We start from the raw sequence: 23,668 nt of genomic DNA, 5'->3' as shown, positions 1-23,668 counted from the left end.
GATAGCGCTATACAGCTTACTCAGATGAAAAACCCTTTTTTAACTATCCTGACTTATTCTTATTAAAGGGCATGTTATACCTGTTCTGACATCTCCAGTTCTTTACTTCCACTGATAGGTGCTGTTCCACTGATTGCAACAGAGCTGGAATTTTTCTCTTGCCCCTGTTTTTGCCAACCAATCTGGTGGTGCCCGATTTCATAATTAGGCTCTGTGCTTTAAAATGGGTGGTCTTGGGGAAGAGCAAACAAGGGGATGGGATTCTGAATTCTGATACAGTCTGCATCTGATTGAACAGTGTCACAGAGCTCTAAATCTGGCCCCCTTGTCTCCTCCTGCCTGACACCATCCACTTTACAGAACAGAGCCTAACTATCATAGGCACCAAAACTAACTGCACCGATTTCTTGGGAATGGTGAGGGCTAGAGAAAAATTTCCAACTGCGCCAGAATTAGTGGAGCAGCAGCTATAAAATGATGGAGTTGGTTTAGAAATTTCTTCTTAAAAAAGGGTTATAGTTACCTTCCATAAAAGATCAACATTAAGAGACTGTTTAGCCATAACATGGCTATTAATGTTCTGAGCGAAAGTAGGAGTTTGATTTTTTTTGTTTTGGCTCCCCATATAATTAATATGACATGGTAATTACGCCGTACGGCGCTATTTCCTTTAGATATCACAATGAAAATGCTCAATTAAGTAAGCACAACCTCTCATAAGCTTTCTTCTCTTTAATAATGTGTATGTATTCTTTTGTGAAACTGTTACAGGAAGCTATATTTAAGTGTGTTCAGGAAGGACAACTGTAAAACACTTTCCATAGAAAAGCAGTAGGTAGAAGTAAAATCAAAGCATAATACACAATCCCACAGCAGACTCGAGAGAAGAGCAGATTATCTTTTGATTTGAGAATATCGCTGAAGACTGAGTGGGAGTTCAGTGTTCAGCTTCAGAGGAGTCTTCTCTTAATGTCAGATGTTTAATGCATCATTAGTGAATATAAAGTCAGTATAGCAAAATAATAATCTCCCAACTCCTTTCTATCACTAGACAAAAAACCTGACAGTAAAGGGATTTTCTGGGGTTTAATGTCCAGTATGTTAAGTATCAGTGTGGAATTATGAAGAACTCTAGGGATAAATATAATAAAAAAAATGTTATATTATCATAAGCAATTCAATTTATTTATCCTAAGCAAAACCTATTTAAACCCTTCCTAGCCTGTGACATAACCGTATGGCGGATATCGAAACTCTACATGGTTGGTGCCGAGTTACACAACTGACACCAGCCTGCAGATAATCCTGCATGAATAATGTACTGTAATAGGCGGTCCTATCAATGACTGACACTTATCTCTGTATACACAGTCATAGACAGTCACTGATAAGACCGACTCCATGACTAGATGACTGTTTCTAAGCATAGAAAGATCAGAAGATATAAATTCCAGATTGTGCTGAATCTTCTCCCATGCATTTTCCCGGTGACAGGTTCCCTTTAATCCATCATGTGTAACATAACATGGTTCCATTAAATACACAATTTGTCTTGCAAAAATGTCAACGTAAAAATAAAAGAGCAATTATTTGTGGAAGATGGGGATGAAAAAAATAAAACTAAATACGACAAGAAGTGGACTAAGGATAGGGCATTAATACTAGCAGGCGGATAACCCCTTTAACTACCATTGGCTAAATTATCTTTCATTCTTTAATAAATCTAAAGGTTTTATGATAAAAATTTGTATTATGTGTGCTTATGTACTAATAGAGACCACCTTCAATCCCAGTTGCCATAAGTTATAGAACAGTAATAAACTGGATGTACAAAAACTTGATATTTATGATGATGGATTCTTTTTTTTTTCCCTTTAGGTGCATGGGAGAAACTTGCTGTCAATAGATTTTGATAGAAATTCCCATACAGAAAAAATATATGATGATCATCGGAAGTTCACTCTAAGGATCGTCTATGATCAGCTAGGACGGCCACTTTTATGGCTTCCAAGCAGTGGACTTGCACCTGTCAACGTATCATATTTTTTCAATGGCCGCTTATCTGGACTTCAGCGTGGAGCAATGAGTGAAAGAACCGAGATGGATAAACAGGGAAGAATCATTTCTCGCGCTTTTGCAGATGGCAAGACGTGGAGTTATACTTATCTCGAAAAGGTAAGCAGTGCTTGCTGCTCTGATGTAGCCATTAAAGAGAAGTTTCCCAGTGACTTACAGGTGTATAACTTGACTTTCTGCATGGTGATAGATTATCACAGAAGATAATAACAACTGAAACCAGTTGAAAGAGTTAAGTTAACACTCTGTGCTAGTGTCAAGTTAAACTTTGCTACATCTGTATTCTGCAGAATCTGTGAGCAAGGTGTATGAAGAGAAGCTCAGCTCTGTGGTACATAGGTGATTTAGTGCATTATGTCTGATTGAACAACAGAGTAAGTCCTGATGAGAAACAGTAAGGCTGTGTTCACACGGAGGAATTTCCCGCTGATTTGGAGCGGTCTTCACCCCCGAATTCGGGGCAGACTCCTCCCTGAATCCGCCTCCCATTGGTTTCAATAGGAGGCAGAGATCGCAGTAGGACACAGAAAAAAGAAGCATCCTGCTAGATCTTGCAGTGCATCAAGGCTCCGCGTCTCAAGACTCCCTCCTAGTTAGGCCCATTCATCCGAGCCTAATCAGCATCACGTTGCAGCTAGACCGCAGCGCAAATGCCAGTGGTGGAAAATGAAGAGGAATTCCTCTTCATTTTCCTGCCATGTGAACATACCTTAAGTGTCCCAATTCCCCCAGCCAAACAGGATGAATGACATCCTTTTCTGTACACACATTGAAAGAAAAAAACTCTCAATTACTATGTGAATGCTGGATAAATAGGACTCTGCCTGTCTCTCATAGTAGGCCTCTTAGGATGATTTTTTCATAACGTAACAACAAGGCATAGCCTCCAAGCTCATTACATAGGAATATACATTTCCATATATTCCATATGTGTTTATACTACTAGTGAACACTTCTAAAGTAATTGAGACATGAGTTGGTAGCAATGTTAGCCCAGGTTCTAAGACGCCTAACAGTTGCTTTAATGTAGGCCACAAGCCATTGGCTTTCCCGCACATCATGCGGCGTGCTGAAGATGGACCATTTACAGTATATTGCCTGTCTTCAGCCTTATTGTTGTATACCAAGGAAGGTGGCACTCAAGGCAGGGAAGCCTTTGTGTCTCAATTGTTCTCATAAAAAGAATGGGTCACAAGGACTTTGCTGAACGTCCTGCTAGACTAAGGTCTCAGAACCCAGATCTCCGTGATTGTATCTACTGACACGTCTCTAAGAAATAACAGAAGTGGGTCTGGAGTTGACTCTTCTTGGATAATAGCGGTCAGAGAAAGTTAACATTTTTCTTGTAGCAGAAGCCGATTGCCAGAGTCATAACTTTAATCTTGCAGGCAGAAGTTCACGCTGTTTTATATATGTATTTGTAATAAAATGTGATAGAACTTTTTAAGTCTACAAGTGTGATTGTTTTTCAAAAATATAAAATTCAACTGAACTACATTTTGTGGAAATAACGGTCGTAAAATTTTATGTACCAAGTATTGTGCATTCAAGTAATAAAATGAGTAGTCTTTACCATCAAAATTTACAGTTCAAAATGTTATTTCCTGATGGCGGACATATCTCTCAAAAATATTCTTCAGTGCACTGAGCATTTTACTATTTGATTACTGATTTCATTTATATCCACATATATATTTTGAGTCTCTAGTGTTTACTGTTAAATAATGTAATATATAATGTTTTATTTTGTTTGCAGTCTATGGTGCTTCTTCTTCAAAGTCAGCGGCAGTACATCTTTGAGTACGACTCATCAGATCGTCTTTATTCTGTAACCATGCCAAGTGTAGCTCGACATAGTATGTCAACCCATACGTCCATCGGCTACGTCAGGAACATATACAATCCTCCAGAAAGCAATGCATCCATTATTTTTGACTACAGTGAAGACGGTCGGATTCTAAAAACATCCTATCTTGGTACTGGCCGGCAAGTGTTCTATAAGTATGGAAAACTTTCCAAGTTGTCAGAGATTATTTATGACAGTACTGCAGTGACTTTTGGTTACGATGAAACTACGGGCGTTTTAAAAATGGTCAACCTTCAAAGCGGTGGTTTTTCTTGCACTATACGTTATCGGAAAATCGGACCCTTAGTGGACAAACAAATATACAGGTTTTCTGAAGAAGGCATGGTGAATGCAAGGTTTGACTACACATACCATGACAACAGTTTTCGTGTTGCAAGCATTAAGCCTATTATAAGTGAAACCCCACTTCCTGTTGAACTCTACCGCTACGACGACATTTCTGGCAAAATTGAACATTTTGGTAAATTTGGAGTAATCTACTATGATGTTAACCAAATCATTACTACTGCTGTAATGACACTGACAAAGCATTTTGACACCCATGGCCGCATCAAAGAAGTCCAGTATGAAATATTTAGATCACTCATGTATTGGATGACTGTGCAGTATGACAGTATGGGCCGAGTTATAAAAAGAGAACTGAAGCTTGGTCCCTATGCTAACACAACTAAGTATACGTATGAATATGATGGAGATGGTCAACTGCTGACTGTTGCAGTTAACGACAGGCAAACATGGCGCTACAACTATGATCTAAATGGTAACCTATACTTGTTGACCCCTGGTAATGGTGTACGTCTTCTGCCATTGAGGTACGATCTGAGAGACAGAATAACACGTCTGGGGGATGTACAGTATAAAATAGATGATGATGGGTTCTTGTGCCAAAGAGGTGCAGATATTTTTGATTACAACTCAAAAGGTCTTCTCACCAGAGCGTACAACAAGGTCCTCGGATGGAATGTACAATATCGCTATGATGGACTGGGCCGTAGAGCATCATGTAAAACCAACCTTGGCCTCCATCTTCAGTTTTTCTATGCTGATCTTCACAACCCAACACGAGTTACCCATGTTTATAATCACTCAAACTCAGAAATTATTTCTTTATATTATGATTTGCAAGGCCATCTTTTTGCAATGGAGAGCAGCAGTGGGGAGGAATATTACATTGCCTCTGATAACACCGGCACACCCCTAGCAGCTTTCAGCATCAATGGGGTGATGATAAAACAGCTACAGTATACACCCTTTGGTGAAATTTATTTTGATTCCAATCCAAACTTTCAGCTTGTCATTGGGTTTCATGGAGGACTATACGATCCTTTAACAAAACTTGTGCATTTTGCCCAGAGAGATTATGATGTGTTGGCTGGACGTTGGATATCTCCAGATTATACAATGTGGAAGAAAATTGGAAGAGACCCTTCGCCTTTCAATTTATACATGTTTAAGAACAATAATCCTTTGAGTACGGAGATGGACTTGAAAAACTATGTAACAGGTAAGTGATTGCTGTCAAAAGAAGCATGTAAAGAGAATCTGTCTAATAGTCATTTCATTCTTTCCATTGCATTGAACAATATGGAGTCTTAGTGTTAAAAATCCATCCACACATTTAAAAAGATACGGCCCCTGGAAGATTACACGTAAACTAGCTCTGATTCTCCATGTGGGCAGAACCTTGCACCACATGAACCACATGGAGAATGATATAAAGATGAACTATCACAAAAAGGGCCAGCCCCTAGCTTAAAGATCAGTTTTACCCCAATACACAGGGAAGACCTAAAACAACTACACGCAATGATCAGAAAAATCCAAAGCTAGCAACCAGTGGTGAGAGCCAAACATATGCCACATCCATTTTGCTAATGGAGCTGAAAAGAGTATCATTTTGTCCTACATAAGGCTGGTATACTGTCTGACATCCTCCATAAAAAAACAATAAAGAGACATCTTACAAAAACTGCTTTTGTTTTTACAATAAGAGTCAATAGGAGATGTATGGCATCCTATGCCTTAACATCAGCATATGTCAGAGGTATACATTGACATTCACACATCCGTTTTTCACAGATGTATTCAGTCTGTGCTTTCCATAGACAGCACATGATGAGATATATGTGATCTATTTTTCCTGATCTATTTTTTTAATTTTTTTTTTTTACAAAACGTCTATATTTTGTGAATGCTTTGGATCGGATAAAAACAGATCTATAGACTATAATGGGGATGACTGGTCTACAAAATGGATCAAAATATGACGTCTCCGTTTTTTATTTCCATATGAAAAGGGGACATAAGAGTGAATGCTAAAAATAAGTAGGATTGTATGGGGTCCATGAAAAATTTTTGTGTGACTAAAAGGTTTGTATGCAATGAAACTAAAAGCAAGTGGCTTACTATCACACAATACATACAACCAACAACCACTTGATACCAAGGGATAAAAGTCTTTATCTAGGAAACGTCTTACTACAGACTAATATGAAATCCAGCACTTAAAAAAGGTGATTCCTCGTAATAAGGATGTTAAGCCATTATAAAAAGAAGTGTGTAATTTTTTTAATAGTGTAATCTGTATCATCTGTGAGTGGGAAAAGACGAACTGATTAGTACAACTTAGATGGCGCAAATTGTCACTAAATGGCCATTTATGTCGTAAGGAAGAAACTCACTAATTTTCCATTATGAAATGTGAGATAAGACATTACAGAAAGGAACAAGTACATTGGATTTCTTCTGTGATTACAAGCCAGAAATAGGATCTTTGAAGAAGAAAAAAATCCCACAGAACGTGACTGTGAGAAAGGAGGCCGAGCGTTTCCGTCAAGTGGGGTCACGGGCGTTTTAAATGCTTAGCGGCTCCATCCAGCCATTGTCTTGCTAATGAAACTTTATTAAATAAGACTGCTTCATATCTAAGTAGTCATGTTAAATTACCGCACTTATGTAGGCACAACTAAGACCCTTCAAAATTATCCTCTAAAATTGTATCTTAATTTTACTTCTTTAAGGAGGTCACAGATCACATCACAGTGTTATAAGCGTTAAAATGAAGTAGTATCTGCTCTGTAATTTGCACAAGTCTAACTAGCAATTAAACTCAATACTCGACATTACTATATAGAAGATCTTATGGAAGGTGGGAATGTTTAGTCCTTCTAGTACACCTTCACCTTCAGTGCCATTGTATTACACCCTCAAGTATCGCACAGCTATTGTTTGCCTGCATTTAAAGAGGCACTGATGTTTCATAAAATTTTGCATAAATGGCACAGGTGATTTTAAGAAACTTTGTAATTAGAGATGAGCGAGTAGTTAAATACTCGATATTCGTTTCGAGTAGCCCCTCAATATTCGACTACTCGAATCGAATATTGAATCCTATTATACTCAATGGGGGAAAATGCTCGTTTCAGGGGTAGGCAACATTCGATCAAATTGAACTTACCAAGTCCACAAGTGAGGGTCGGGATGGATTCTCCGAGAAGTCTTCTCCGTGCAGTGTCCCCGCGGCGTCTTCCGACTCTGAATTCACTCTGCCAGGCATCGGGCCTGGGCAAAGCCAACTGCGCATGCCTGCACTACAAGAAAATGGCCGCTGACAGCCATTTTCTTGTAGCGCGGGCATGCGCAGTCGGCTCTGCCCAGGCCCGATGCCTGGCAGAGTGAATTCAGAGCCGGAAGACGCCGCGGGGACGCTGCGCAGAGAAGACTTCTAAAGGTAGAAGAAGAACCGGTGTTGATTGGCCGACTGTATAGCATTCGGCCAATCAACGCTGGTTCCGCATCAAATTTTTCCGTTCAAATGGCGAGTAGTATTCGATCGAGTATGAGTATTTCGATCGAATACTACTCGCTCATCTCTATTTGTAATATAACTTATAAAAGAAAAATGCCTCTTTTTGCCCTTATCATGCTGTTTTCTTGCTCCCCTCCCTCTGCTACACTGACTTTCACTCTGAAAATCTCCATGTATCTGGAGGCAGACCGCAGGTCACATGACACAGATTAGTTAGGTCTATAGAAGTCCAAGGGGAGGGGGAGAAGTGGGAAGGAAGTGCAACAACTAATGGAGGAAACATGCTGAATAGAAGCTTTCTGTCACAACCAAAAACATTTTACTCATACCAACACGTCATTGCTTCTCTATACTATCCTGCATAGTCCTGGGGCTGTTTTTGCATGTGAGAGAGACAATTATACAATCCTGTACTCCCATTGTACAGTGTATGGCACCCACCAGTCTGGACAGAACTGGAAACTATAGATAGAGCATGTCGAGTTAAAAACTTCTAAAAAAAAACCCACCCAAAACAAAAAAAGAACAAACAAACTACAGAATGTAAGTCATATAATGAACAAAAATTAGTGTTAACACTGATTTATACACATAACATTTTTCATCCTGAAAAATCAAAACATCTTACTCTAACTATAGGGCTATATGATTCTCCATGGTGACACCTAGCACAACATCACAACAATGGCAGCAGTGTATACTAGAACTCTTAGTTATAAAGAAAAGTGAATGGCAGCTAAAAGGCAGTGTATTATAGGGGTATACTGGGGATAAATATGCCAAAATTCATTACAATTCATATAAACATGTCTAAGCCTATTAACCCATTAGCCAACTCCATACAAGAGAAAGTAGGATCTGGGTAACGTCACCATTTTCCTGGTGAGACCTGTTCTTGTTTGTTGTAACGTATGAATATGTTATGATATGCTGGATATGATATGAATCTCCATAGATACAGATGTAGCAGAGCTAACCCAAACGTCTGCAATTGGTTAAACTACTGCAGGTGATATTCCATGACAGAATACAACAAAAAAAACCATGAAAAGTCATTAGAAACAAATTTTTCAATGACTTTTGAATGTTTTTTTGCTGTTTTTCTGTAAATAAGATATCACACTGCAGCAGTTTAACCCATTGCATTAGTTCGGGTTAACCCGTGCCGATCTGTGCAATTTAAAAAGAAAGTTGAAATATCAGTCACTTCTGCTACCAAGTAGGAGAACCAAGATAAACTTCGATAAGATCACAGCCTGTAGAAACAGCAGATCAGTAGGGTGCGGTGAGGTGGATTCTCACCAATGTGTGATTGACTACAGAATAGGTCATTGGTATCATGCTCTCAGACCCCTTTGTTACCAAAACCCAGCCCTACAGATAGACGGCTTAGGGCACCTGAATCTAACTGCGAATAAGTCCCAAAAAGCTCATTATCATATTGACAAAAACAGCAATATCTCCTCAAAAGAATAATTGGCTCACAAAGGAAAACACTGTGATTCAGGTGACTCTAACCTGTCTGTCTGAGGGGCTGCTGTTTGGCATTGCTGCTACTTTTACATATTTGCTAATTTGCATATTCTGGTGACATCATCATAATAAAGGCATCAATTCACAAGGGGAGAATACGGATTCAGGTGACCTGGGTTCTAGTGAGCAGAGATGAAGTTGTGATCGTGCTGCTACTAGAGTTCCCGTATAAGAATAAAATATAGCTTTTGATGATAAATATTTCATTATTTTTGCAAGCTGCTCCTTTCCTGTCAGTTCGGCAGCTTACTGAATCCATTCAATAGAACATTTGCTTGGGGAATGCGGATAATAATTTCCTGTGGCACAGCAGATCAGACTAATGTTACATACAGTATGTACGCCATAAAACAGCATCTCATCACATGCATATACACAAACTAAGTGATGATTATATATTTTATGTCCATTCAACAGATGTGCAGAGCTGGCTTGTAATGTTTGGATTTCAACTGAGCAATATAATTCCCGGCTTCCCAAGATCCAAACTGCATTTTGTGCCACCTCCGTATGAATTGACTGAAAGTCAAGAATGTGAGAATGGACAGGTACGTCTCGTCTCCTTCACTTCTATGAGCTGCTGTGGCTCGGTGCGATATCTTACATTTCCACTTGTATCACTTGAAGATGGGATTTTTATTCTAATGATCTTATGCACAATGTGCGTTTTGCCTGCCTAGATAGTTATGTTAATTGCGGTATCATTAGCTCTTTGTGTGTATACCCTTGAGTTGTTTCTTGATTAACAATAGTACAGGGAAATTTAAAGGTAGCCTGCCATCTGTTCATCTACAGTATAACAGCCTACCCCTTTGGGATTTTATGGCTCGAAATAAAAATATAGCTCACAGCTACTGTAATGCATATGTGTTTTATATATATGCAATAAAAACAGGGTATGCATTATAAGAAACTGAGAAATGTTTCCTTTTATGTGGAATATCACATTTTCAGCCTCACTGACTCCCCTTTTATTTAAAGGACATGCAGTGCATTGGCAGGCGAGTTCAAGCAGGCACCTGTCATAAGGAAAACCTGCATTAAAGGGTCTGAGAATGTAACTGCGGGATCCTAAAAGCATCTGCATGGATTAATGTGCAATAAACATTTCATTAAGAAAAATAGTAAGACAACATCAGAGCTCGGCCGGTTTATGTCCTAAGCCGCAGGCCGCCACATGTCTGGTACCGCTCTGAAGCATGCAGAATGCAATCATGTAGTTGGAGTCTAGTGCCAAATATCCCTTCTGCTGGCACGTGAGCGATACAGCTCTGTTAGAAGCTCCTTACCAACACAAACTGCATTAATGTAATATTTATGGTATGGTGTGTGTCTTTGGTGATAAAGGACATTAGTGCTAGCAGAAAATTACATGCCCTGACTGATGATAAAAGGAAATGATTATGACAGAGTGTTCCATGTACATGTTTGTGCATTCATATATATTCATAAAGGCGTAAATACAAATCATATCCCCAAAGCAAAAATCAGAAAGCGTCCCCAGCTAAAGATGTACAAAAGAAGTAAAAAGATTATTTCTAAAAGCCTAAAAAGTGTACTTTGCTTACAAAATATGCCCCTGTACGCCACCACAACCCTCCTATATCTGACTGGCACATGACTTGACCTTGGCCATCCGGTGCCAGTATAGTTTCTGAGCAGCAGATGGCTGTGTAATAGGAGCGCTCCTACTATATGCAAACATTTATCTACTGAATCGGCAGTACATAAAAATAATATAAACACCCAAAGTGCTGATAAAGTCCAGAGAGGTTACTATATAGAAAAACAAATCCACACGGAGGGGAAGTAGGTGCCTTGGCACAATGAAGCAATGTTTCAGGCGACTTTCCACTCTCTTAAGTCTGTCATATCCTAGTTAAATAACACTCTGTACCTGGTGGCTATATTCATTATGAGAATTACTCATGTAAAACACTCTATGAAACACTATATCAAATGAATATAGAAATATGCACAAAAGGCTTAATAGATTAATATTCCCTTACATGAGTATAGTAGATGCCCCTCAGCACCTGGTTTAAAGGCATGTGCATGAACAACCCTTTCAGGTTTAAAGGGGTGTTTTCATCCCAGTCTTAATATCTACATCTCCAGCCTTCTGCTCTGGTCAGGATATAAGTAACTATCTGAACACGGCTCTTCTGGGAGGTTTCTGTAACTCTCATACAACTAAGTAGGAGTTAAGGAAACTGTGTAACACATTGAGATACTTTGTTTTCCTAAAGGGAACCTATCCCAAGGATTTTAACCGCTAATGTATGTTATATCACTAACTTTATGCCTAAAATCACCTCAGAAATTTGTATCCTAGGTGGCTGAGAGGAGTCACACAGGCCTGTTTTCTGAGGAAATGTGTCACACTAAAAGGCTGGAGGGGATGTTGGGCTATGTAGAGCCTAGAACCATAATTCTGGACTTGTTCTACTACATGCTACAGAAATAGAGATAGTGGAAAATAAAAACGCAGTTAGGATTGGGAGCGGTAGGACGCTGATAGCTCTGCATTTATAGCACAGCAAGACTGGTGTGGCATTTAAGTTGAGATGCTCATCCTGGCAAAAACAAAGAAACATGGCTATAAGTGCTACATAAATCAGCAAATCTCAAGTAATCGCCCCAACAGCCTCTCAGCATGACACCTCAGCAAACAGGCCAGTGTGGTGACTCTTCTCCTCAGAACGCGGTCCTGTGTGACTCTTCTCAGCTATTTTGCATACAGACTTCTGGGGTGATTTTTATGAATAAATAGGCAATTTTTAACATAATGGAGGAAAAGCTAAAAACGATATTGCACACCCTACCTGACAGTTCTATGGATTTAGAGGTGTAAGTCCTGGTGACAAGTTCCCTTTACCTCTTAAGCTATGTAAACACTGAGCTGACTGTGCTATGCTGTTTCCATAACCCCAGTTTACTTTCTGAAGCCATAGAGTATTACAGCTACATCTGGCCGTATCCATAACTCTCGGCCTGGGGGTCTGGACTTATAGCAGTGTGTTCCTATCTCAGCCTGTTAATACCCCTTTAAGGAGTCTAAATAATGGATCATCTTTGGACATGGCAACTCTTAATCTGCTTTTCATCCTTTCTTTCAGTCTCTTCAAAGAACAAACCAAAGTAAATTAAAGACCTTCTGTCCCAAATTAAAAATGCATGAGCCAACAGAAGTATCACTAAACATTTCAGCTACCTAAAATATCTACTTTCCATTTTCTTTGTGTTAGAGATACAATAAGGCATCACAATTGTACCCAATAGTAGCAGGAGGGATGTTGCTGTGAGAGGGGACAATTTTCCTACTTTACATATTGAAGATTTTCATATGATAAAATATTTATGAAATAAACCAGGTTATAAATATCTAAAACTATCCGGACAACATTTCTAGTGTTAGTTATCACCTGGAATCCAGCCAAGAAGTTTTCTGAAAAAGCACAAACAAATTTGGACCATGGCTGTCTCTGTAACCAGCTGAAAATCATGCATGCACAATTCCTATAACTTTCCACTAAATTGCCATTCACACTGATGTTTCTATGAGCAGCAGTCATGCAGGCCTTACTATTAGCGATCCTGATGCTTGCAAATTTTTCTGTGCGCTTTGCCGTCATCATGTTCAATTTGGAACACTGCGTGAGCAACTTCTGCAGAGGCACTCAGCTGTAATAGCCCTTAGACTTGTTTTATGTGTACTGAATAAACAAGGAGCTATACTAAAACCATTATATCTTATATACACTGTGCAAATAATTGTATCTATGCAAATACAGGTTTATTTCTGATTCATGCCTGACTGCATGTGGTTAGCAGGTTTATTTGTAGATAGCAGGAAACTCATAATGAACTTGCCTAATAAACAAGCCCGCATTAGAGCGATGCCCTCTTGCAGGACAACAGACTTAATATGTGCCCGTATCTTATCACAATGTAGCTACAAACAATTAGGCTGTAATTCTCTGTATTTCTGAAACATTCAGCTGAAAAGTCTAAGAAAGGCAACGGATTGTGTGCATTCTGCCGGTCCTTAATACTTCACATTTCATGCTTTTTTTGTACTAATCTCACGGCAGAGTACCATATAAATCGAAAATGTTTTTCACATTTATTTGTGAACCGTCTCGTTCGTAATATAAGACTTTAGTTTTCTCAAATAGCTGGATAACTTTTCTAATTTCATGTGATTTACTTTTATACTAAATTAAGGGCAAAATGTAATTAAGTCAGTATTGCATGACCTTCAGAAATCTGTACAGTCTAGTTACCATGGTTCACTGCATTACTTTTTAACTTTCTACAACTAATTCATTTTTCTGTCTTACAGCTAATTACGGGTGTTCAACAGACCACTGAAAGACATAATCAGGCATTTATGGCATTGGAGGGTCAAACCATCGTCAAGCGACTGCACGCAAACATAAGGGAAAAACTAGGACACTGGTTCGCAACTACGGTTCCTATAATTGGTAAAGGAATAATGTTTGCAATCAAAGAAGGAAAAGTGACAACAGGGATGTCTAGCATTGCCAGTGAAGACAGCCGGAAAATTGCTCTTGTGCTCAACGGAGCCCACTATCTGGAAAAAATGTACTACAACATAGAAGGAAAGGACACCCATTATTTTGTCAAAATCGGATCCTCCGACAGTGATCTTGTCACCTTGGGTTTGACAACAGGTCGCAAAACACTAGACAGTGGAGTCAATGTCACAGTCTCTCAGCCAACCCTGCTGATAAATGGAAGGACTCGCAGGTTTACAAACATAGAATTCCAACATTCATCTCTCATTTTAAACATCCGCTATGGGTTGACTGTCGACACCCTGGATGAAGAGAGAGCGCGAGTTCTTGACCAAGCACGTCAGCGGGCATTGAGCGCAGCTTGGGCAAAAGAGCAGCAAAAGGCACGAGATGGGAAAGAAGGCAGTCGCTTATGGACTGAGGGTGAAAAGCAGCAACTTCTAAGCACAGGAAGAGTTCAAGGATACGAAGGGTACTATGTCCTTCCAGTGGAGCAGTACCCAGAATTAGCAGACAGCAGCAGTAACATCCAGTTCTTGAGACAGAATGAAATGGGAAAGAGGTAACAAATTAATCTGCTGTCATCCGTCCCTGGATGAATCAGTAGTAGAACTGTTATCTCCTCTCCTAAGGAGATGAAGACCTAAATGGGGCACTAGGCTGAATTGTTTTGAGACAGTTACGCAGCAGGAAAGCTCACATTTTTTGAGTTAAATGCTGCTGACAACCACAAATCGAAGTGGACTTAAAGCCTGACTTAAAGTAAAACACAAGTAAACACAAAGTACCCCTGTGATATTACCCACTTCTTCTGGGTCTCTGTTACAAATAAGAATTTAGGCCTCCGATTACCCCCACCACTTTGACGTGGGGGGAAAAAATACAGAAACACAAAAATCCAAGCGGCCGCCTTTGCAAGATCTTTTGCTGAAACCTACTGAGACTGCTTCTTTGATAAAGTATTCCAACATTTTGATTTACGACGAATGCTTACTGCATTGACAAAAAAAAACAAAACAAAAAAAAAAACTAAGACTATGGAGTGATTTGTAGAAACAAGTCTAAAACTAAGAGCACTGGATAGACTCTGACAAGAAAACACAAACTTTACTTGCACTCTTATCCCAAAATGCTCTTACTTAATTTATTCATCAAGTGGGTAGAGTGTGACGTGTGAGTCAAATGGCTTTCACTACAGTTAAATTCATCCTCTTGTTTGTATTTGAGAAATCCATTGTGGACAATACAGTATAACACAGTTACAGGGTGTAGTCTGTTTAGAATCAGTAGTTTGTTGGTATCAGTTTCAGTAGAGATGTGGGCATTGTGACACTATCGCAAATGGGCACCACTTCTGATCACCCTGTTCATATAAGAAGGCCAGATGGCACAATCACTGTTTCAGATTAAAACTAGAAATGTGTTTGTTTGGTCAAAACAATAAACTGAGACAATCACCTTACAGTCACCACAAAATGATTATGAACTTTGGTATTTTTTTTTTTTTTTTTTTGTAATATACATGTATGAACTGTTCATTGAGTTTTTATATTATTTTAATTTGCTGCTAAATGAAAATTAGAGACAGGCAAAGATAATTTATGGCAAAGTGTTTAAATTGTTTATACATAAATAAAGTCTCTAAAACTGTGGATGGGTTTTTCTCAAATGTGGACAATTTTTTGGAACCTGAAATGACTCTGCACTGGGTGTGATATTTATGACAGATTTCTTCCTAAAATTTTTTTATCATTTTCAATTTCATATGCAGGACTATACACTAGGTAAAGACCCTGAAAGTGTGAAAAGGGCCTAAAGTATATTTTAATTGGCAGGTCTCATGATACCACTAAGCTTACTAAAGAATATAACAGAGAACAAGACGTTCTGGGTCACACAGAGTCAAGTCACATCTGTACATTTACAAGAATATGCCATGGCTGTTTCTTGGATAGGATGGACATCAATTCTTCACTACCATTTCTGTATGTACATCATATCTATTTTTGCTCTCAGATTTCACATTCAGGATATTGACCAGTCATGCTATTATATATTAAGCTTACTTATATAGCGCCATCATATTCCACAGCACTTTTTACAGACATTGCGGTCACTGTCTCATGTAGGGCTCACAATCTACATTTGGGAGGAAACTGGAGTACCCGGAGGAAATCCACGCAAACTCGGGGAGAACATACAAACTCCTTACAGATGTTGTCCATGGTAGGATTCAAACTCAGGACTCCAGCGCTGCAAGGCTATGACAAGTGCACATACTGATAAAGTCTACAACTATACATAAAAGTCATGGAGCACCAAATACCATGCTTAGGGCTCGTTCACATCTGCGTCACCCTCTCCGTACTGCAGGTTTCCGTTTCCTGCCTAAAACAGAGGCAGGAGACGGAAACCTGCAGGAGTCTCTCTCACCCATTCATTTGAATGGGTGAGAGAGATGTCCGGCCGTGAGCGGCGGTGAGCGTTTTGTGCTCTCCGCCGCGAAACCGGGTTTTATAATCCGGACACAGAGTCGGACATGCAGTACTCTGTGTCCGGATAAAAAAATCCGGTTTCGCGGCGGAGAGCATAAAACGCTCACCGCCGCTCACGGCCGAACCCGGTCTGTGCTTTGCGTCTTCTGGCATGCAGAAGACGGAAAGCACAGAACGGAAAGAAGAACGCAGGTGTGAACCCAGCGTCAGATGTATTGTACACAAATGCGGGTGGTTTACACTCAGCACTACAGGGAGTGTAGGAGCTTGTTTTACTACTATATTCTTACCAATATAATATTATTTCATAGCATTCAATATATAAACAAATTGTAGAACGCACTTTGTAGTGGTGACAGCACTAAAAATCTGAATATATGTAGGGAATGTCACACTCTGTCACTAATAAGATATGTTATTGACACGGATATGTCAATTCACACTGAGTTTGTTGGCAAGTATTTTGGTGCTGAATCCGTCAGGATCCACATGGGAAAGAAAAACATAACACAACACCTCCCCATAACACAACACCTCCCCACAACACAACACCTCCCCATAGAGTTCTGTGGGTTCTGCTAGCTTTTTTTTCTGCTAGCAGATTTTCTCCTTTAGCAGAAAAAAAAGCTTCCTTCAAGCTGAAGCCCCACGTTGCGGAAATGCTGCTTTTTTTTTTTGTTGTTGCAGATTTAGTTGCGTTTTTTTGAGCCAAAATAAGGAGTGGATTGAGAAGTACAAGAACTTTTTATAGAGCTGTCATTCCTTTTGTAGACATTTTTGGTTTTGGCTCAAAAAACTGCAACAAAAAAAAGCTGCGTTTCTGCAACGTGGGGCCTTAGCCTCAGGCGGATTCCGCCTGCAAAAACTAACACAGTCAATGGAAGGCGAAAAATCCACGTGGAATTGGCAAATTTCCTAATTCCTGAAGCAGATTTTTTCCTCGACAAAAAACTCTGTGTGAATGGACCCATAAAGGGATGAACTAAAGATGAAAAGCTAAGGCAGGGGGATAGTAGAAAACAAAAACAACATTACTTAAAGGGACACCTGTCAGGTGTTTTTATGACCCTAAACTGACCACAGTTTAGCATCCAGTAATGACTAGAGATGAGCGAGTACTATTCGAAACTCCCGTTTCGAATAGCACACACCCATAGGAATGAATGGACACAGGCGGAACAGAGGGGGTTAAGCGGCCAGCCGCCGGCAAAGTCTGCGTTCCGGCCGCTTCCATTCATTCCTATGGGTGCGTGCTATTCGAAACGGCCGTTTCAAATAGTACTTGCTCATCTCTAGTAATGACCTTTCCTATGGTGCCCCTCACTAAGTTTTTGTTGCTGGAAAGTCAAATTACAATCTTGAATGGAATATGCAAACTTACCTTAACTAGTGACAGGGGTAGGAACAGGTTTGCCTGGTCAAGTGGGTATTGCACTAAATCACATCCTGTGAGGTGTAATTGACTTGTTCCTCACCCGTTTTAGGTCCATAGACACAGGTCTAGGATTTCACATTTGTAAAAATAATATTACCCTGCATTGCACCAAATGACATATGGTGTAGTCCCATTACAGAAACGTATCCTCTAGCCAGTCCCAAATGGAGCACTGGTCAGTACTCCGGTGCTTCAATCACAAGGAAAATGCAAGGGGGCTATTTGTCTCCCTGTTCTCCTGATCTCTGGAGCGCAGTAGTCAGACCACCAGCAATGTGATACTTTTCCTGTATCCTATGGCTAGGGCATAACTGTCTGTAATGGGAAAAATCACTTAAATAAAAAGAGAATGGATATCTGAAAAACTAATGCCTGCTATATATTAAATATTCAAATCTGGTCAGTATATTGATAAATGAGGAACATCTAATAGTATTCTTGAGCATGACATATCAAAGAGTCAGTACATAGTACTCTAGAAATAACTTCATTACATTTGCCTCATAGAAAGGAGTTTCAGATCCAGGATCATAGGTTTGTTACATCAGAAACTGTGCATAAAAAAATCTTATCAATCTTTCATGAAGCCAGTCCAATTTACATGCCCTTGAATTATAGTTAAGAGTTGCTGTCACCTCTGGATTTACCTCATAGTACCCAATAGTTATGGATAGAAACCAAAAGCTGGATGCCTTAATCTTGATCTACAACCCCCACAGTTAAAGAAGAAAGCTGGTAATAGCTCTATACTGCATTACTAATGGAATTACTTGTGAGTTTAGGGGCTTCTACATGAAGATATGAAAGGGACAGTTATCTGAAAATCCCAAAATATACTGCTGAAAATATACTATAGGTTCATGTCAGATGTACACATGGCTGGCTGAATATACTTGAGTTTTGCATAGGGGGAATGCGATAGGTTTCTTCCAGAGTTTTTACTCTGAGATCTAAGTCAAAATTAAAAACCTACATACCAGCCTTGTTTATTTTCACGACAGATATGAAAGTGCTATTGGGTTACCCTCATACACATTCAATTATTGATGGATCCTGCCCAAATATGCAGGTAACCGTTCACAGTGATCTAGTGTGTAAACTTGGACATATGTACAACGAATGCTCCCTACTACCGTATGCATATTAATGTCAAGACACACAATTACTAGTGAATTGCTATAAGAACTTACGTGTGCAGGTATATGCGGAGTCAATTCTCCAAATTATAACAACTCTGGATCATAAGTGATGTCCGGAGTGGTCACAAGAGCAAGGGACCTATATACAGTTTTTGATGCCTTCTGGGGGCTGTCAATTAAGAAGAGTTAAGAAAAAAAACAAAAAACAGGGAGTCAGCTAGTTTAGCCAAGTTCACACTGCCACACTTTTTTCATTTAAAACATTAATAAAGCAAGACACAAAAAACCTTCCATCTGGTTTTTAACATTACAGAGATTGGAACAGGATTCAGACAAAGGGTATTCCTTATACTTCAGTCATTACATTTTACATATGGACATGTCCTCTTTTAGTGTGCTTTTGAGGTGTACCATGCCTCTTTTGGGGTGCCACAGCCATTTTTGTGATGTATGCCGCACTAAAGTGATCATGTCACAGAATCCAGGAGATGCAGGAGCGTTCCACCTGGCCTGAGAGAGTTGCCCACTGTTCCAGGAGACTGGAAGATCACCAGTGGCTACAAGATGGACTGGAATATTTATATGTAGTTACTGCCAATACTGACTGTTTTCAATCAGTGATATCTCTGGAAATAATAGAAGAAGAAGAACTGCAACCTTATTTAGTATGAAAGATGAGAATCTTCTCTTACATTGTATAATGCCAGAGAGACAGACTAAAAACGTCAATTCTGGCTTAGTCTTTTAAATTTTTCTATGTTCTTCACTGTCTGCGAAAAATAACATTGTAGTTGAATTTAGAGATGAGCGAGTACTGTTCAGATCAGCCGATCCGAACAGCATGCTCGCATAGAAATGAATAGACGTAGCCGACACGCGGGGGGTTAAGCGGCCGGCCGCCGTCAAAGCGGAAGTACCAGGTGCATCCATTCATTTCTATGGAGCGTGCTGTTCGGATCGGCTGATCCAAACAGTACTCGCTCATCTCTAGTTGAATTGCCAATGCCTAATAGATGCTAACCCCGCCCTCTGGAGCCATTTGAATGATGTGGTCACCATGAAAGGCAGCATCTACCCCAATGTCGGATGCTGTAGCCATTACACCCCAGTTTCTAGTGGCAAATTCCGTCTCGCCCATAACAGCCTTGATGTGAGCCTCATAGGAAAAAAATAGAGAAACTGACTTCCTAGGCATACATAAAATACACATTGTTGCTTAATTCACTACAATTCACATAATGTACCAGAGAATAAAATATTGTGGGAGTTCTACTCTGAATAGCATGGTTTTATGGATAAGGAAGGACTTTCCACAAAGGGAGTGTGACCAATATGTGACAAAGTGTGTCGAACTTTGGTGTGTTTATTTGCAGATGCCTAAACCAACAAATAAGTGATATAGATTTGGACAAGACTGAATAAAGATGTGCAGATTCTTGCATCAGTCACTGTCAGAAATTTGTAAAAATTATAGTCACCCTGTAAACTGGGAATCTTCGGACAGTGAGAACTACATGGTACACTGAAAGTGGATGTTTCTTAGTAACCACTTCTTGTAGTCATTGTTAAGCCCACCTTATTTACGGCTACCAATTTTGGCACAATATCTGACCACCGTGATGTGTCATTGACCAACTCAATATCTGATGGTCAAATTACTGTCTGTATGAAACCAGGGTAACAAAAAATGGGCCACATGTTGAAAATATCCAAGACGTCTATGAAATGTACATTCTATCTTACAGCAGAAAAGATAGCTCAAGGTCAGTAAAAGACAAGATAACTCAAACACCAGAAGTAAAGAAATTGTTACTTTATAAAAGGTAGTGACATTACAGTAGTTGTGGGTAAATATGTCCCTAAATCCTTGTAGTCCTTGAAGGAACAGTTTGTTGTATCTTGTTATCTTGTCACATAGCAGTATACTGGAAGGAGGACGTCCATGAGGATACAGGTCTATAAACCACCTATTCTGAACTGTGCGCTGACATCTCCCTCTTGTCTCTCCGCTATTCTCTCAATCCTTTCTTCAACACCCACAAGAACCAATTAAACTATTAGTTTACCAGCTCACGGCACAAAAACTCTCAAAGCATCACAAAATGTTTTGTTATATTGAAATTTCCAGAATCAAGTCAATAAAATAGAAAATATAACAGGCTAAAACCCCTCAAGCTTCACTATTGCTTTTATACGGAAAAAGCAAGAAGGACCTGAAGAAACCCAAGACAGGGAGAGAAGCTAAACCGTCCCGTCAATAGAGGTTACTGTTGCGAGAACGAAGAGAATGTCACAAATCTGATGCGTCTAATATTCCGCTTGTGTTGTGAATGAGTAATGTGCTGTCACTTCACACACAATATGGTAATTGGAAGTAAATCCTTTATGCAGCACTGTGGAGTAAATGTATCAGTGTATGAACATATACAGTATCCATATACAGTACAAATACAGGATTTTTTTTCTCTCAATGGAATTTACTTTAAAGACCATATCCTATGACGAGGAAAAGTGATTTTTACATTTGCTAGTTGTTACCTTGAGGGTAAAATATTGTGTTAGGTTCCCATTCATTATATGCTCGTATCAACAAGCTTAGACTCTATTCAGATGAAAGTTTATAATGGCAGTCATGTGGATGCATTACCATTTTTATCATGGTCAGGCCATCAAAAATTGGACAAAAATCCCTCAAACTCAAATCTATGAGGCATCCATGAAAACAGGCATTATGTCCCTATTTTCATGACTTGGTCATCTGAATAGAGCTGTTACGATACTGGTATACACGGCTGGATGAAATAAGCCAGGAGCAGATAGGTACTGAAAAGTAGTAGTTGTAGGTGCGGCTTGAAGTGTAGATCGCAAGGATAATACAGCAAGGAGTAGAAACAGTCTGGGAAAGACAGTTCTGAGGAGCAAGAGACTGGAACCAGTCACAATACTCGAGCAAAGGCTGTACTGCCTCATGGGTATAAATAGGCCCAAACAGAAAACAAGATGGCTTCACACTGGTACAGATTGGTCATCTTTAGAGATGAGCGAGTAGTATTCAAAACAGCAGTTTCGAATAACACGCACCCATAGCAATGAATGGAGCTGGCCGGCACGCAGACGGCACACTGCATCCATTCATTCCTATGGGTGTGTGCTATTCGAAACTGCCATTTCGAACAGTACTCATCTCTAGTCATCTTTGTTAAGGCAATTACTAAGATGAACACAGCAGTCTCCAGTGGTGAGTAGTGGAAGTGCAACAATATTTCAGAGTGAGAGAAATAGATACTACTAGTGGTAGATTAGAAAAATACATAAGATGCTGATAAGAGCTTTATGTGAGCAATGTGATGAACAGCAAAATTCGTAATCAGTTCCTTTACCAAAACTAATGCTTTGTACCAAAACTACCACAGTAAGTGCCAGCTACTAAGGAACCCTTTCCCATTTTTAGTCCACTGACTTGCTGTTAAAGGGGTTCTCCAGCTCCTTTTTTGATAACCAATCCTACCAACAGATCATCAATATATCATCCATGTTATCTAATTACAGTTTTGACCCATAGACAGTAATGCAAGTTGGCTGGCCATGTGGCCATGTATATTCCTGGATTTTACCTGACATATTTAGTATTTTTATTACCACTTTCCCCCTCTGCAGGCATCCTTCTGTAGTAGCTCTATTACACTGTACACAGTAAGAACAGAAAATCAGCCCCTTACTTTCTCTCTCACACTCATAAATAGTGCCAGGAGAAGTACTGACCTATACTGATATGAACAGAGTACTTGAGCTGTGATAGAAAGTTTTTATTTAGCTGCAGCATCAGCTTAGGTCTAAGCTCCTGCTAACTGCTCTCCCTACCCCCCTCCATAATCTTCTACAGACGCTGTGGGGGAGGTAGCTCAGTAGTAGCAGTGATGCGGACCCAACCAGTCAAAGACAGGGACACAAAATATGCAGGAAACTGGTTCACTTAGAAAAAAAAAGAGGAACATAAATAAACCTTGACTTCAGGCACAAAATGAGCAAAATAAAATACAGCCTTAACTTCAGGCAAAAACAACACAAAACAAAATCGTGCTCACCTGAGCAACTAACTAAAGACTAATAATAAGCTAACTACAGTGCCTTGCGAAAGTATTCGCCCCCCTTTAACTTTTTAACCTTTTGCCCCATTTCAGGCTTCAAACATAAAGATATCAAATTTTAATTTTTTGGGGAAGAATCAACAACAAGTGGGACACAATTGTCTTCATGACGCTCTCTGCGCTTTTAACAGAACCCTGTCGTCACAGAGCAGGTGCCTTTATACGGAGACTTGGTTACACACAGAGGTGGATTCTATTTATCCTCATCAGTCATTTACAACAACATTGAATCATTCAGAGATCCTCACTGAACTGAACGGAGTGAGTTTGCTGCACTGAAAGTAAAGGGGCCGAATAATTTTGCACGCCCCACTTTTCAGTTTTTTATTTGTTAAAAAAGTTTAATATATCCAATAAATTTCCTTCAATTTCGCAATTGTGTCCGACTTGTTGTTGATTCTTCGCCAAAAAATTTAAATGTGATATCTTTATGATTGAAGCCTGAAATATGGCAAAAGGTTGAAAAGTTTAAGGGGGCAAAATATTTTCGCAAGGCACTGTATATATGTGGCTTACTACCAGCCACATGAACAAACCAATAGGCACGATACAGTCACACTGGACTCAGGGTAACAAGACAGACCCAGGCACCTCCTCTCACTCCCTGGATCTGCCCTGAAGAGCAG

General features: G+C 39.6%; 1 protein-coding gene across 6 annotated transcripts in view; it reads left to right on the top strand.

Annotated features, from left to right (window-relative positions):
• TENM2 (teneurin transmembrane protein 2) overlaps positions 1 to 15,471 on the top strand; it is a 1,311,127-nt gene extending 1,295,656 nt beyond the window's left edge. For all 6 annotated transcript variants that reach the window (XM_075274735.1, XM_075274734.1, XM_075274733.1 and 3 more), the window contains 4 exons: positions 1,879 to 2,175; positions 3,833 to 5,447; positions 9,702 to 9,832; positions 13,630 to 15,471. In XM_075274735.1, coding sequence (XP_075130836.1) covers positions 1,879 to 2,175; positions 3,833 to 5,447; positions 9,702 to 9,832; positions 13,630 to 14,391 — 2,805 coding nt within the window. In that variant the 3' untranslated portion in view covers positions 14,392 to 15,471. The remainder of the gene's footprint in view (positions 1 to 1,878; positions 2,176 to 3,832; positions 5,448 to 9,701; positions 9,833 to 13,629) is intronic.
• The last annotated feature ends 8,197 nt before the right edge of the window (positions 15,472 to 23,668 follow it).

This window comes from Leptodactylus fuscus, chromosome 5, assembly GCF_031893055.1.
Source record: "Leptodactylus fuscus isolate aLepFus1 chromosome 5, aLepFus1.hap2, whole genome shotgun sequence".
Lineage (NCBI taxonomy): Eukaryota > Metazoa > Chordata > Amphibia > Anura > Leptodactylidae > Leptodactylus > Leptodactylus fuscus.
The sequence above is the reverse complement of the archived record's forward strand: the minus strand, read 5'-3'. Positions and strand labels throughout refer to the sequence as shown.